A 15,444-nucleotide genomic window follows, 5' to 3' on the forward strand; every position below is an offset into this window, starting at 1 on the left:
TTGAACTTTGCTTAAAAGGAATGAATAATTCTTAATTTATGAGGCTATGACTTTTGAGTCACACTAGTATTTTATTTACATTTGGCTGAAAGAGTATATGTATGGGATCACGTTTTGTTCCAGGGGTATGGAATGACTGAATCAACCGCAGTTGGAACACGTGGTTTCAACTCGGAAAAGCTTAGTAGGTATTCTTCTGTGGGACTACTTGCTCCTAATATGCAAGCCAAGGTAGTCGATTGGAGCTCTGGTTCTTTCCTTCCACCAGGAAACCGTGGAGAGCTCTGGATACAAGGTCCCGGTGTCATGAAAGGTAGATTGATTCTTCCTATTGTACTACCTTGCCAAAATAGTTTGAGATTTTCCTTTTCAGTTCATAAATAAGTATTGTGTCAAAGATACAAATCACTGGGAAACTCTTGCATCCTCATAAATGTAAATATAGATTGGATCTTCCAACTTTCCTCTGGCTTATTTTGGTCATTGTGTTGATAGATTAGGCTTATTATCTTGTTCTTGCTTGTGTGTTACATGTTTTCATCAAACAGTTTTAAATTTGCTTTCACCATTCATTTGTCTATCAGGATACTTAAATGACCCCAAAGCAACTCAGATGACAATTGTTGAATATAGTTGGCTACGTACTGGGGATATTGCTTATTTTGATGAAGATGGTTACTTGTTTATTGTTGACCGGATAAAGGAGATTATAAAGTACAAAGGGTTTCAGGTAAGAAACAGTTTTCCCAAACCCAAAACCATCTAAATTCTTTCGTTTTCAGCCAACTGTAAAATAGGACATGTTTAATCTTTGAAATTGTGTTTTGCAGATCGCACCAGCAGATTTGGAGGCTGTTCTTGTTTCACATCCTTTGATTCTCGACGCTGCAGTAACAGCGTAAGTTTGAGCCCCTGAAGCGTTAATAAAATCGTGTTATAATAAGTGGAAGATACTGCACATCCAGTTTTGGACAATGTGACAGGAGTCTACTAAAAAAGTATCCAAATTTGTGAAGTGTATTCTAACATAAGACTTTGCACTTCAGTGCACCAAATGAAGAATGCGGAGAGATTCCCGTAGCATTCGTTGTCCGGAGACGAGAAGCAGCACTTTCAGAACAAGATGTAATAAGCTATGTAGCTGCTCAGGTCAGGTTTCCACTAATCTAAAAAAAAAGGCTTTTCTCATCATTAACAAAGATCGATGAATCTGATGAACCGATGAATACGTTTTTTTTTGGTTGGTAGGTTGCGCCGTATAGGAAGGTGAGGAAAGTGGTGATGGTTAGCTCTATACCAAAATCCCCAACTGGGAAGATATTGAGAAAGGAACTAAAGAGAATTCTGACAAGCACTATCTCTTCAAGACTATGATGAAAGAATTTGGAAGAATCATAATCTTGAAGATATAGTGTTTGTCAGAGATCCACGAATGTAACCTTCAGTTCAGTTATTCATTGCTTTTGTAGCCCTCAAAAAGAAACGAAGCACAGACACTTTTTTTTGTGTGTTCTTTGATTCTTGATTGAATAAAAAAGCATTGTAACTCCCAACCTGGAAACAAGAATTTGTTCTGAGCCCTAAATTGTAAATTGTCATTATATTTTATTTATGAAAAGGTCCTTATAATCTTTGCTTTTGCATTTATTGCCCAATACTTGTCTTTGAGCTCAAGAAATATAGTTTACTAAAAAGGCTGGGGTTTTCCGGAACTTCTCTCTTACTCCCAAAACTGATACAAGATCGAAGCTTTTCAGTCTGTTTCTTCGAAAAATCTGCCATGGCTGCTCTACAGTACCTTGAATCGCAGAAAAATGCACACCCGGAGCTTGGCGAATGGTACAATTCGTTCGCAGATCTGTACCAGAAGAAGCTCTGGCACCAGCTCACCCTTAAGCTCGAGCAGTTCATCGCTCTTTCTGTTTTTCAGGTCATTTACTTTCTTCAATCGATTTTAAATTTTCATTCTTTAGTAAATTATTCTGGATAATTAGGGTTCATAGATCTTGGGGTTCACAGAGATCTAAGGGATTCGTATCCGACTGTGGATTTTATGAGTTGGGTGTTTTTCTAGATTCATTGAAAAGCTTTGTATTGGTGAATTATCGCACTTCTGTAACCGAAGCTTTTGAAATTTTTAGCGCAGAGATATAGAAAAACTTAGCTTTACGAGGTTTAAGGGCCTTTTGTGTTGCTATGTTTCTGTAGGTTGTCTGCTAAAACCCATGATTTGGTAAGGGTTTATAGATTTGTTAACGTGTTTCTCCCATAATCCTTTCAGACTGGAGATGCTTTAATACAGCTTTACGACAATTTCATTACTGACTTTGAGACGAGGATCAATCTTCTGAAGCTTGCTCATTTTGCTGTGGTAGTCTCGAGACAGTACCCTGAGAAAGACGCTGCTATTAGTTATCTTGAAGGAGTGATTGAAAAGCTTAAAGCTACTAAAGAGTCACGGATAAATGAGCCAATTTGCTATGTAGAAACACAAATAGCTTTGTTCAAGCTTGAGCAAGGTGACCAGAAGGAGTGCAAGAAAATCTTGGACGATGGGAAAAGCTTGCTTGATAGTATGACTGACATCGATCCATCAGTCTATGCCAACTTCTTTTGGGTGTCTTCTCAGTACCATAAGTTCCGTCAAGAATTCTCTGAGTTCTATAAGAATGCTCTTCTTTACCTCGCTTATACCTCTGTGGAGTCACTCTCGGAATCGTTTAAGCTGGTATGTCCTTCTGAATATTCTAAATCTTGTTCGAATGTTTAATATATCTGGTCTTTCACATACCAAATGGCCTTTTAGCAATCTCGGATAAGTATTAGCTAGCTATGGAAGGAAATTGCTATAATTCTGGAAGTTGGTTTGTATTCACCAATGATAGTGTAGTGCTGATATAAAATACTTTTGGGTATTTCAGGACTTGGCTTTTGATTTGTCGCTTTCAGCTCTACTTGGAGATAATATCTATAACTTTGGGGAACTATTAGCGCATCCAGTTGTAAGTTTGCCTTCACCCTCCATATTAGTGTACTACAAATTTGTTCATTGAGCATTGCAGATGAAAGAAGAACACTGAATGTTATATTTCTGATGGCAGTTGAAAAGTCTGCTTGGAACAAATGTGGAATGGCTATACCACATTCTACAAGCATTCAACCACGGTGATTTAGTTCAGTATCAAGAACTTTGTCGTGTGCACAACGCATCCTTGAGCGCTCAACCAGCACTAGTTGAGAATGAGAAGAAACTATTAGAGAAGATCAACATTCTCTGCCTTATTGAGATCATTTTCAGGTAATTTATTGTTTCTTTAGGAAACATATTACACACATATACAGACAAAGGAGAAATAGTACTTCAATTGTTTATAACCAACGATCTGCTACAGCCGACCTGCTGAAGATAGGACCATACCTCTGAGTGTCATTGCCGAGCGTACTAAACTTTCAATCGAAGATGTTGAGCACCTTCTCATGAAGAGTTTATCCGTGAGTACCTTTTACGTCCTCTCTCTCTCTCTGCCCCATTCTTGGATTGTCTTGAATGGTATGTGGTAAAATCATATCAGATCATTATGAAAACTAAGGAGATTGAGTGACTGCAGGTGCACTTGATAGAGGGAATACTAGATCAGGTGGATGGAACAGTTTATGTCTCATGGGCGCAACCAAGGGTGTTAGGGATTCCGCAGATCAAGTCACTGAGGGATCAGCTAGACAGTTGGGTCGATAAGGTTCACACTACACTGTTATCTGTTGAGGCCGAGACACCTGATCTTGTTGCAGCTTAAAACCCTTGTTTCCTTCTTTTTCTTCTTCGTTGTCTGTTTAAGCTACAGATTGTAACATTCTCTGAGGGGATTTAATGCAAGTTCTATTTTTAAGTGTTTTAGGAGCTGCAGTTACTTTTAAACCTTGTTCTCCACAGACATAAAATGTATCCTCCCTATTCGTCCATTTCAGGGTGATCCAATTAAGTTGAGTTTCATCTTTTATTGTTTCTTTTAGGCTTAAGCCTATTTGACATAACAAATTGTGTAATGTGTCAAAAACTCATAATCTCAATTAGTGAATTGTCAACTTCTTAAAAGCGATGGGTCCTAAGGCTAAAATAGTCCGAACATATTAACCCCAATTAATCATCGTCGCTTCAATCAAAAGTACCGATTTTTGAGATTTTGAAACAGAACACCGAAGTCTCTCAAAGACTCAAACTTTCAGTTACCCCATCTGTCTGCCTCGTAAGCTGCTCGCTTTCTAATGTTCTGTCTTCTGGGGGAATATATTTTTTAAGGAATCATCGGTATGTGTTATGTGTTGTTTGAATTGACAGAACCCAGATCTGGTTTCTTCTGAAATTCAATAAATTTGTGATTGTTGTTTCTGGGTTTTAGATTTTCTAGTGTTGTGGTTTTGGTGATCCGATTGCTAAATAGTACTTCAATTTCATAACTTGAATTGCTTGTAGCTCTTTGCGTTAATTCGAATAGCACATTTGTTTTCTGGGCTCTGTTTTGTTTACAAGATAGTAACTATGGTTGCTGCTGCTCTTGTGAATAGATTTGAGAGGTCCAAAGATGCAGAAACTGGCTGATTTCAAGCTTCCTCAGTTCTTCAATTATCCTCCATACTTCACGTATTCAGTCTCTCTTCTTCAAGTTTTTTTTTTTTCTTCCTTTATCCTTCTTAAAAAGGATGTGGATTGAAGAAAAAGTCTGTTTCTTTTTCTTTTAGGTTGCAGCCTGTGAGGGACACTCGTGAGAAGCAGATACAGCTCTGGAAAGAGCTTATTTTGGATTACTGCAAATCCCAAAAGACTTTCTTGATTTGCGTTGAAGAGGATTTCCCACTCTTCTCAAACTCTGCCATTGATAGTATGGTTATCCATTGTGCCTTTTCACCTTATTACATTCGATTTATGTGTCTTGCCTTTGGCTGTTTAAAAATCTTAGATCCTTTCAGTTTTTAGGTTTTACAGTTAATCATGCAAGCTTTCTATGATATAAAGGGGAGTGCTTTAAAGCGTTAGTTTCATTTGGTTTTTAGGATCTCTAAGTCATGAAGCAAAGGAAACATTTCTCTCAGCCATTGTTGGAGAAGGTTAGATTCCGAGAGCATATTCAATCTGCTTGTGTTTATTTTGGTTTTATGAATTCATGTTCCGGTTTTTTTAAATCTCATTGTTTCATGTGAATGTGTCATTCGTTATCCATTTGATAGGGCGTGCTGAGTGGTTAGATAAAGGCCATAGGAAATGTCTGATTCTGTGGCACCGGATTCAAGATTGGGCAGATATTATTCTTCAGTTTGTGAGTCACATGTGAATTAATCTAAGATATATCAGGTTTTAGTTTTTTTTTTTTTGCACTCTTCTCTAATGTATCATCTCTATCAGGTGAGAGATAATGGATTAGAAGACAGTGTTATGACTGTTGAAGAGATTCGTTCAGGGACTGAATCACATGGAACAGGTATTCAACTCATTTCTTGTTTCCTCTAATATGATTTTGTTTGTGTCGCACAAACTGTGAAATTCGATGCTCTTTGATTGTTTCAGAACTTCAAGGGATAGATCGAACCATTCTAATGAGGGCCTTAAAGCTTCTAGAGAACAAGGGAAAGCTTGCATTGTTCAAGGGAACATCAGCAGATGATGAAGGTGTCAAGTTCTCTGTCTGATGCTACTCTGTATAAAACTTTTGGTAATAATTTCTGTTGGAAAATCTTACGAACCAAGGACAAAAAAATTGGAGAAACAACTCTTTTTGTATTCTGATAACACTCAATTCTCTAATCACACTTTTGGATTCTATAATATAAGAATAGTCTCTATACATAAAACGCTAGACGCAATGCGTGTTGAAAACTTCTCTGGTGAATAATCTCTACAAGTACTTGAACATAGTGCGGCCATCTGCACTAGGCTTCAATGCTTGCATACCCCTTTTCCTGAAGACCTTTTGATTCTGCAGTTTCTTGATTATCTGTCACAAAGGTAAACATATTTCTATTAGTTTTCAAACAAAAAAAATAGTTATGGATACAATGCAAGTAGTGATCATCTATCTGTTACTGCAGGACACTTACCTTTTCACGGGTGCTGGCTTCCTTTTGCTTCTTGACAGAAACTACGAGTTCTACATCAACTTTGCCTTGAGGACGGATCTTAACGTCCATCGACATTGCGTTTGGTATTTGCGTTCTTCCTCCTCCTGTCCATGTACCTAGCTTGGATTTTGGTTTCCTGCATGTTTTTATTGAACATAGATTTTTCAGATTACCAAAAAACACAAAAAAATTTTAAGCTGAGCTAAAAACAAAAGAGAAACTTACACATAAAGCTCAACATCTGTATCACAGATTATAGTTTTTCTTTCAGACACCTTACGAGTCTTGTTCTGTCTTCTTAATAGCATTTGCTGTTGCTCTTGACGTTCCTCCTTACTTAACATAGTATCATATCTTGTGCTATTATTATAAATGATACGGCCCTGCCAAAAAATCAAGACCAGAGGTGAGTAACAACGGAATCAAACCCCAAGAACTGTTTATAACAGAAAAGGATTTAGGGTTTATATATAGATAAGTACCCATTTGTTGATTAAATCATTAGCGAGTCTCCTGTTAGGTGTAGTTTCTTCATCTGACTTTGATAAAAACATTATGACCTGCAAGAAAACAGAAGAAGGAACATTAAACTCTACAAGGAAGAATCCTTTCTGCTATGATTTTTTGCTTAAGTTATTTTGATATTTTACCTTCCCTATACCGCTCTTGATAAACTGTTCTCTTCTACTGTCTTGATCTAGATCGATGCGCAACTGCAAAACAGATGAATAACAAAGGTGAGATATTTCTTAGCCAAATTATAATTTAGACCTTATTATAATGGAAGAGAAGAAGGTTCATACATCTTTGAGGATCTCCAAAATGGCAGTGCGGATGTTTATGTTCGGTAAGCTACCATCAGGAAGCGGCTCGAGCCAATTCTTTAAAAGATTAAGTACTCCATGATCTAAGAACTCAGCTTGAAGTGGTTTCCTGTGAAAGAGACAGAGAAAAATGTCAGAGATATATCACACGAAGATATAGAGTGCATTATAATCACTTAAAGGATTGATTAAAGAGTTGGATGAATCTTGTTTACTTTGAGAGAGCGTTAATGAGAAGAGGCAACTTCATGAGCTTATTAATGGCGGGCTTCCCTTCTCTGTTTTGAATTACATCGTCTTCTACCGCAATTTCAAGAGTTGCAATCACTTGTTCTACTTGCATAGCACTCTCTGACGCGTTTTTCTCGACCTTGCTCTTCTTTGGCCTAAGCTTGAACAAGTTTTTAATCTCATCGTTATCTTCTTTCCTTAGACGCTTCACTTCGTCTTTATCAACATCCTGTTAACAATAAAGACAGAAAAAAAATCAAACTTATGATCTCAAGAAAACAGAACAATGAGCCAAAAGATTTTAGACAAGAAAATAAACAAACCTTGGGGTTCTTGTCGTTCGTAATTGAATCCCACATCTCTTGAACCTCTGTGGAGTCATCCCTCTTCTTCCTCTTCTTATTCTTAGACTTGTCAAGAACAGACTCATCTTTCTTCCTCTGTCTCTTCTTCCCGACTTTGTCATTAACATCAGGTTCAATACAATCGTCAAGATCTTCTGCAACTCCGTCTCCTGCATCAGGAACAGAATTCGACTTTTTCTCTAATCTCCTCCTTGTAAATTTCGATTCCTCCTTCTCTTTAGGGTCCGTGAGAACATCTTCAAGTTCGTTCACCCATTCATCGTCAGAATGACTCAACGCTTGCATCCTGCGGGACAAAAGAAAGAACAATGAAATCGTTAAAACCCTAGATATTGTGATCAAGACCAAAATTTGTCGATGTTAACCATCGTGTTCATCAAACTTAAATGTAGTTGTGTCTACATGCATCGAATGAAAGTATTGATGATTAAACAAAAACCCTAATTCTTAGAACTGTACTCGCACATACGGAGACAAACAAAAAATCTGACGAACAAAAAATCTACAGAACCGCTTCAAGGATCCAAGAAACGAAACTTGTAAACCCTAATTCTTTGCATAAACCATAGAATTCATAGAGATAAAATAAGGAAGAAGAAGAAGAAGAAAGCATTACGTATCCTCTTCGTGACTCATCTTTAGTTTCGATCGCTTTGTTTCTGAGTTCAATTCGCAGAATGTTTAATTAGAACAAATAGCAATAGAGTTGGGTTGGCAGTGTTTATATGCATATATATATACACACTAAGCTAGGTTCGTGAAGTTCAAGCAACTGGATTAGTTTTGATGAACTGCTCTGATCTCGCCACGTCAGCAAAACCGCGGAGAGTTTTCCAAAAACTGGAAAAGGAAATAAAGGGAAAGTGGATATTTTCCATATTCCATCTTTTTACTCCAACAAAGATATTAATTTAAACAAAACAAAATATTTTGTTTATTGAGTAGCAGCTAACACAGTACTAAATGTACCTATAGAATCTTTAATGTTATCAAATTTACAGAGAGAATGATGGCAAGTACAAGTTAAATTCCAACAAAAGTATATACTATTAGTTGTTTTTTATATAAAAATTGTAGTGAACTTTAATCAATAATTACTTATTTTGAAACTAATAAATTTGAAATCTAAGAACTTTGACATCTTCGATAACTACATTGTTATCTCCATCCTAATACAAATATACAAATCATGAAAACTATGAATAAATTCATTTTTAGAAGAAGAAAAAAACTATATAATTTATAAATCTTAATTATCTGAAATTGTTTGTTTAGCAAATATGAGATATATATGAGACCTTTACTCAAATTATCTACTGTATAGAAATACATATGGATCAAATTTTGAATTCACTTATCTTATCAATCTTATCAATTTGTTGTCCTGTCAATTATAAATTAAAATATTTTCTATCAATAAAAATTCTTGAGCTCAAATATATCCATTCAAACTTTTGAGTATAAATCTATATAAATACTACACATACTTTACTAAGTGATATACAACATATATATGGTTGAAGATAATGTTTTTTTTGTTATATCTATTTGCGCGGGATTTTAGTTTATGATTTTTATCAATTAGAATCATTGAATATAAATATAATTAATCATTTTAAGTTTAGAAGTTAAATCCGTATAATTTTAAACGCCATACTAATTTTACTAATCTATTGTAACATTCGTGAACCGAAATCCTGGTTTGGGAGGTGCATCGATCGATGCAAGGTTGGTTTTCGCGAGGCAACTTAAGTTAAACGTGTGCTTGGCTGCGTTTTGGGGTTAGGAAAACCTTTAAGTCGAGTTAAAAAGGAGTTTGTGTCGTCACTGAGTCGAGTTTAGCCGTTTTTAGAGAGAAAAGAAAGTGAGAAGTTGTTCTTGAGGATTTTGGGAGATTTGTGGCTGTTCTTGGGAAGATCTATAGTTGGGATCGTTGTAGGAGCTTGCTAGGAGTGTAGATTCGTCAGTTTAAATTCAGAATCTTTTTTGGAAAAGGTGAGTGCATGACCATGGCTTATCTAAGCTTGAGATTTCTCTGATTTTTGTGTTTATGTATTATGTGGTTGATTCCTTGGCTTGTTAGAATGTTTATGAGTCACTTGGAGCTTTGTGAGGCCTCTTTGTGGCAGAGGATCATGTTTTGATGGTTTTATGAACGAAGATATGATGAGGAGCTTCAGGGAAAACGATGCTCGGCATGTGCGTCCAACGATGCACTATGTGCATCGGTCGATACAATGCGAGGACGGCGCGATTTGACCTAGGAGCATCGGTCGATGCCATGTGGAGGTGTCGATCGATGCAATTAGAGATTTTGTGAAATGTCGAGCATGCATCGGTCGATGCAGTGTTGGTGTCGGTCAATGCAGATGAGTTTTGTCTCGGTCGATGCAATCCCAGTTGGTGTCGGTCGATGCAGTTGTCCTGGTTTGTTTGTTGATTGTTGTTTGTTGGTTAGAGTAATCTCAATTGCTTGTGTGTATAGCCCAGTAGATGGGAGGATTGTTTCACTGAGTGTTTATAACAATACTCATGCATCTCAATTTGTGTTTGTGGTGCAAGTAAAGGCAAAGTGTGATCGTGAATCTAGGCGATGAAGAGGATGATGTTCTAGTGGCTCGTTGATGTGTTGTCTGGCTTCTGTTAAGTTGCTAGAGATGAGTCAGTAAAACATTGGTAGGTTGCTGGTTTTATATTTTATGTTTTATGACTTGGTTGAATTATCACTATTATTGGTTGTTGGTTAATGATATCTTTTAGTTATTTCCGCTGTTTGGTTGGATTGTGGTTAGGTGGTTAGTGAGTATAGGATTAATAGATTATTATTATTATAATATTAAAAACGGGTCGGATCGTTTCATCTATATATAATATATGTCTAGTGTTGCAATAATGTTTTTCTGGAAAATCAATAATATATCACGTATTAACAAAAAATGACCTAAGAAGTTCACTGGAAGAATAAACAATATTGTCGACAATTTTCTGACATTTTATCCCTAGAAGAGTTCATTCCATATTCATACCCATTAAAACATCTTTGAAAAAAAATTATCGTCAAATGTCGATCGTTGACCTAATTATAAAGATCATTTAAACATACCAATATCCCACATTATATGCAAATATACAAAGTTTTATGAATATTTTTAGTGTTATCGCTACAACGGAGTTGTCTAAGGCATCACCTGCCATAATATATAGAATTTCTGACCAAGTCAAGAATCCTTAGATAGTGAAACGATTGAATCCGACAATGAATATTCGTTCACTAATCCAAATTACATATTTGTCTAAAACCTTATATGCTATTTTCATATGTTAACTTTGTGATGCAACTTCAGCTTCGTCTTACTTTAAATATGTTGTTTCTGCCAATGTTTTTGGTTAAAAGTATTTGATAAAATTGATGAAATCTCAAGCTTATTTTATATTTTATATTTTTATCATGTTATAGAATTGTAGCTCCATTTAATAATATGTCTTCTCAGATATGCTATTCAAATCATATGTCACTTTTTTATAACGACTTACATATCATTTTTTAAATATTTTGTGATCATTGTTTTTTGTTTTTTTAGATGGATTATTTTTGGAAATTTGTTAGAAATACCCTTTTTGATATACCCCTATTCAAAAATACCCTTTTTTTGGCCATTTTCATTTTTGGCCTCCTTTAATTTTTAATGATCATTTTAACCTTACATCAAAATTAACTTAATCAATAAAATGAAAAATAAAATTTTCCCACCACAAAAATTTCCGACATATTTTCTCGCCAAAAAATTTTTGAAAAAACTTTCCCGCCAAAAAAAAATACAAGGCTTTTATAAGATTTTTAAAAGGTTTCCAACCTTGTAAAAGCGTTTACAAGACTTTTATAAGGTTTTTAAAAGGTTTCCAACCTTGTAAATGCGTTTACAAGGTTTTTAAAATATTTTTAAAAGCGTTTACAAATTTTTAAAAAGCTTTTTATAAGATATAAAATTCAACTTTTTTGGCGGGAAAATCCAAATTCGTAATTTTGGCAGAAACTTTTTTCATTTTTTTAGGGGAAATTTTTTTTTTTTTTTGGCGGAAATTTTTTTATTTTTTTGCCGGAATTTTTTTTAATTTTGATGACTGCACATTTTTGTTATCACTCAATGAAAAGGTAAATTGGTCATTTTGTACATAAAGAGGAATGATTTTAAAAATGGTCAACATGGAGGAGTATTTAAAAAAAGATGCATGAAAAAGGGGTATTTTTTAGAATGCCCTAATATTTTTTGAAGAATTTTTCTTTGTAGTTTTCCCCGGAAAAAAAGTGTGACCCTTACAATGTCTTCGTTTTAGATCAAAACTTTTAAGTTGAGTTGAGTAATTAATCTTTTATTTTTCTATAAGTGAATAAATCTTAGTAGTATATATTTCTTAGAAACTAATGTTTCATTTCACTATTATTTTTATGTTAAATTTTTTATAAATATAATTACATTAAAATCTAACTTCTATTCTAAAACTCATTAACACATTCTAAATTTTGGAATATTATTATTTTTTGGTTAAAATTTGAATAATAACATTATTACTAAAATAAATTCATAGTATTATTATTACTATTTTAAAATATTTATTTATTTTACTTAATTCATTTTTATATAGTTATTATTTTTATTATTTACTAAAAGAATTTTCTATTATTTTTACTATTTTTCAGTTTTAATTAATTTGTTTTTTTTACTATTATTAATTATAAATAATAATTATTCGATGAATGAATATTTAAAATAATATTTTTAATGTAAAAAATATATATAACATTGCCTAAGTGGATGTTGATATGGAGAAAGGAAATTAAAGAAAAATTAACTTTATATATATATATATATATATAATACCCTATGCCGTAGATATATGGTATCCTATAATTTCTTATTATTATCTACTTAAATCTAAATAATAAACTCAAATGGCAATTCCATAGATAACTCAAATGGCAATTCCATAGAGTCGCTTTTTGACAATTTTTAACAAAGGATAGAAGCTAAAATATTAGACCATTCCATGGTCTTCTCTCCCACTTTGACGCATCTTTAGAAAACATAAAAACAAGAGCAACGATCTTAGACCAGACAAAAGAGAAAATAAACCGATTTTTCTCTTCTTCTTCTTCTTTTTTTTTTTTTTCTTTTTTTCTAGATTTGGTAATATTAAAAAAAAAGTTATGAGAGATTCAATCTATTTCCTATGGATAGAGAATCGAATATTAGTGGTAATAATTACGATGGTAATGATCGTATCATGTAGATGTGTTTTGGGATTGGAGAACATAAATCCGATATTCTTCGATGAAGGTCTTTCTCATTTGTTTGGAGAAAGTAATCTCATCCGATCTCCTGATGATCGTAGCGTTCGATTACTCCTCGACAAATACACTGGTACCTTTTTCTTGTCTTTGAATCATAATTCTATAAAAAAAAATATTACGACGATTTCTTGAATGTTTAGGCTTATGATAGTGGATATGTATGTAACATGCTTCTGCGATTATAATACCGTGTTTCACCAAACATGAAATTTTGCAAAATCTTGATTTATATTCGTAAGTTGGACGATAAAATAGTGAACTTTCGCATCCCCATCGATCTTCAGTTATTGTTAAGTTTCTTTTGCATTTTCATAAGCTATTTCATTTTCTGCGGTTGTATATATATCTAGTAGCGACCACTAATCAAATCGTTGCTTTTTAACTATATGTTTAATACACGATGATAAAATGAATTTGATTAGGGTCTGGATTTATCTCTTCAAGCATGTATCAGCATGGATTTTTCAGTTCGTTGATAAAGTTGCCTGGAGCTTATACGGCTGATATCGTCGTCGCCTTCTATGTAAATCACTAATTTTCTCAATTGTTTTTTATCATACAAATTTTAAAAATAAATTAATAATATCAAAAGACTGAATGAGTTAATTAATGTGTGAAAATTGTAAATGAGATTTATGCAGACATCAAACGGCGATGTGTTTGTGAAGAACCATGATGAACTAGACATAGAGTTTTTAGGGAATCTAGAAGGGAAGCCGTGGCGATTTCAAACGAATATGTATGGGAACGGTAGCACAAACCGCGGCCGGGAAGAACGCTACCGTCTTTGGTTTGATCCCTCCAAGGAGTTTCACCGTTATAGCATACTTTGGACCCCTACCAAAATAATGTTAGTTTTCTCTTTTTCTTCTTCTTTTTTTTTTCATTCATTTAATATAAAAAGGGTGATAGACATTAGATGACAATAAGGTTTTCAAGATTATCATGAGAATAAAAATGGTACTTTTGGATTGTTTTTAAAGTAAATAATTAAAACCATAATTAGTTAGGTGATCTCTAAGGACTTTTGTCCGATTATGTGTAAGATGGTGTATGTATGGGGTTAATAGTGTTTTGATAGTGAGCATGAAATAACTATTTCAAATAAACTAAGTGGTTGTTATTTAGTACTCCATACATTTAGTTTAGTCAACGCCAAAATTTGACACGGCAAACACATATTTCATTTCACCATTGATTTGGTCTCATTTATACGCATTTAACGATGTACAATTTGGATTAAATGTAATAACCAAATTTGTTACAATTATTCAATCTTCTTGAAGTTAAGATTGAAGACTCATGAATAAAACTAGCTTTAGCCCCATGTATATATGGAATATATATAACCCTTACTATGATTATATGTAATTATAGTTACAAAAAGATAAAGCTACGAAATGTGTACGTTGGTTAATTTGTTATTTGCAGATTTTGGGTAGATGATGTACCAATAAGAGAAATCATAAGAAAAGAAAAAATGGAAGGAGACTATCCACAGAAGCCAATGTCTCTCTACGCCACCATTTGGGACGCCTCAAGCTGGGCTACTTCCGGTGGAAAATTCGGAGTCGACTACACATTTTCACCCTTTGTCTCTGAATTCAAAGATATTGCCCTAGACGGTTGTAATGTCTCCGACTCACTCCCCACCGTCACTGGAGAAAACAACAACATAGGTTATGATCACATCAACTGCTCTGTCTCCGACAAGTTTCTCATGACCAACGACTACTCAACCATTAGTCCTAAACAAGCAGCTTCAATGAGACGGTTCCGAGAACGTTATATGTATTATTCGTATTGTTACGACACCATTCGATACTCGGTGCCTCCCCCAGAGTGTGTTATTGTGACGGCTGAGAAGAACCGGTTTAGGGATACTGGACGGTTAAAGTTTGGTGGTAGTCATCCTAAGGTGCATAAAGCACGGAAGAAACGGCGACGGAATCGGTCCACGCCGGTATCGGTTGTATCAGCTGATCTATAGCATTTAAGTTAGTTGAGTTCATTGCGGCTGACTATGTGATATACATCTATATCGTATGTTTACAGAAAACGAGAAGATAAAATGATATGTGATATGCCCATTGCAACTTAACCTTTTTTAAGTATTTCAAATGCTTTTAAGAATAGAAACTAAATAACAATAAGAAGAAAGTTACTTCTCCATTTCTTTTTTAAAGGATGTGAGAGTATTTAATTAGCAATGTAAAAGATTAATTATAATTAGGTAAATTTAAGCAAAATTTGAAATCAGAATACGATAGCAAAAGGGGTATTTTCTATTTAAAAACAAGAAATTAAAACATTATCCAGACGTAATGTAAACGTAACCCGAAAACACATAGCTCAGCAATCCGACTATATTGGTAAAGCTGAGATGGCTATGAACTTTTTCGGTATGTGAATGTCTCCATACAAAATGAAATCTAACCTATTTATAACTTGTTGACAAAACAAACTGACGTAAAACTACAAAAAAAATATGTAGCAAAATAAAACTATTTTTTAACATGTGACCAAAAAAATAAAACTATACGTGGAAGAAAATAATTCTGAT

At 34.2% G+C, this 15,444-nt stretch overlaps 5 protein-coding genes across 7 annotated transcripts in view; 4 read left to right on the forward strand and 1 right to left on the reverse strand.

The window, feature by feature from the left end:
* LOC104723160 (4-coumarate--CoA ligase-like 6) overlaps positions 1–1,641 on the forward strand; it is a 3,589-nt gene extending 1,948 nt beyond the window's left edge. Inside the window, exons 2-6 of the mRNA XM_010441475.1 lie at positions 124–313; positions 585–730; positions 831–898; positions 1,047–1,149; positions 1,249–1,641. Of these exons, the coding sequence (XP_010439777.1) occupies positions 124–313; positions 585–730; positions 831–898; positions 1,047–1,149; positions 1,249–1,374 (633 nt within the window). The 3' untranslated portion in view covers positions 1,375–1,641. The remainder of the gene's footprint in view (positions 1–123; positions 314–584; positions 731–830; positions 899–1,046; positions 1,150–1,248) is intronic.
* LOC104723161 (26S proteasome non-ATPase regulatory subunit 13 homolog B) lies at positions 1,689–3,893 on the forward strand. Its single transcript, XM_010441477.2, has 6 exons — positions 1,689–1,930; positions 2,282–2,728; positions 2,922–3,002; positions 3,102–3,298; positions 3,393–3,492; positions 3,609–3,893. The coding sequence occupies exons 1-6, from the start codon at positions 1,781–1,783 to the stop codon at positions 3,792–3,794; spliced, it is 1,161 nt and encodes a 386-aa protein (XP_010439779.1). The 5' UTR covers positions 1,689–1,780; the 3' UTR covers positions 3,795–3,893.
* LOC109124846 (vacuolar protein sorting-associated protein 25-like) lies at positions 4,134–6,312 on the forward strand. Of its 2 annotated transcripts, none has more exons than XM_010441478.2 (8): positions 4,134–4,306; positions 4,564–4,639; positions 4,738–4,877; positions 5,050–5,103; positions 5,224–5,312; positions 5,399–5,474; positions 5,561–5,998; positions 6,082–6,312. In XM_010441478.2, the coding sequence occupies exons 2-7, from the start codon at positions 4,581–4,583 to the stop codon at positions 5,680–5,682; spliced, it is 540 nt and encodes a 179-aa protein (XP_010439780.1). In that variant the 5' UTR covers positions 4,134–4,306; positions 4,564–4,580; the 3' UTR covers positions 5,683–5,998; positions 6,082–6,312. The 2 variants fall into 2 exon arrangements, with proteins under 2 accessions (XP_010439780.1, XP_010439781.1); XM_010441479.2 differs by having other exon boundaries at positions 4,138–4,244.
* LOC104727925 (protein IWS1 homolog 2-like) lies at positions 5,889–8,208 on the reverse strand. The gene is made up of 9 exons (XM_019231849.1): positions 8,148–8,208; positions 7,490–7,817; positions 7,151–7,395; positions 6,915–7,044; positions 6,762–6,824; positions 6,594–6,671; positions 6,337–6,494; positions 6,091–6,247; positions 5,889–5,987 (listed from the first exon to the last, which is right to left on the reverse strand). The coding sequence occupies exons 1-9, from the start codon at positions 8,165–8,167 to the stop codon at positions 5,889–5,891; spliced, it is 1,278 nt and encodes a 425-aa protein (XP_019087394.1). The 5' UTR covers positions 8,168–8,208.
* Positions 12,669–14,982, forward strand: LOC104723163 (probable xyloglucan endotransglucosylase/hydrolase protein 29). 2 transcript variants are annotated; one of them, XM_010441480.1, is made up of 4 exons: positions 12,669–12,951; positions 13,304–13,404; positions 13,523–13,731; positions 14,313–14,982. In XM_010441480.1, the coding sequence occupies exons 1-4, from the start codon at positions 12,738–12,740 to the stop codon at positions 14,869–14,871; spliced, it is 1,083 nt and encodes a 360-aa protein (XP_010439782.1). In that variant the 5' UTR covers positions 12,669–12,737; the 3' UTR covers positions 14,872–14,982. The 2 variants fall into 2 exon arrangements, with proteins under 2 accessions (XP_010439782.1, XP_019087815.1); XM_019232270.1 differs by lacking the exon at positions 13,304–13,404 and having other exon boundaries at positions 12,862–12,951.

This window comes from Camelina sativa, chromosome 11 (genome assembly GCF_000633955.1).
Source record: "Camelina sativa cultivar DH55 chromosome 11, Cs, whole genome shotgun sequence".
Taxonomy (NCBI): Eukaryota; Viridiplantae; Streptophyta; class Magnoliopsida; order Brassicales; family Brassicaceae; genus Camelina; species Camelina sativa.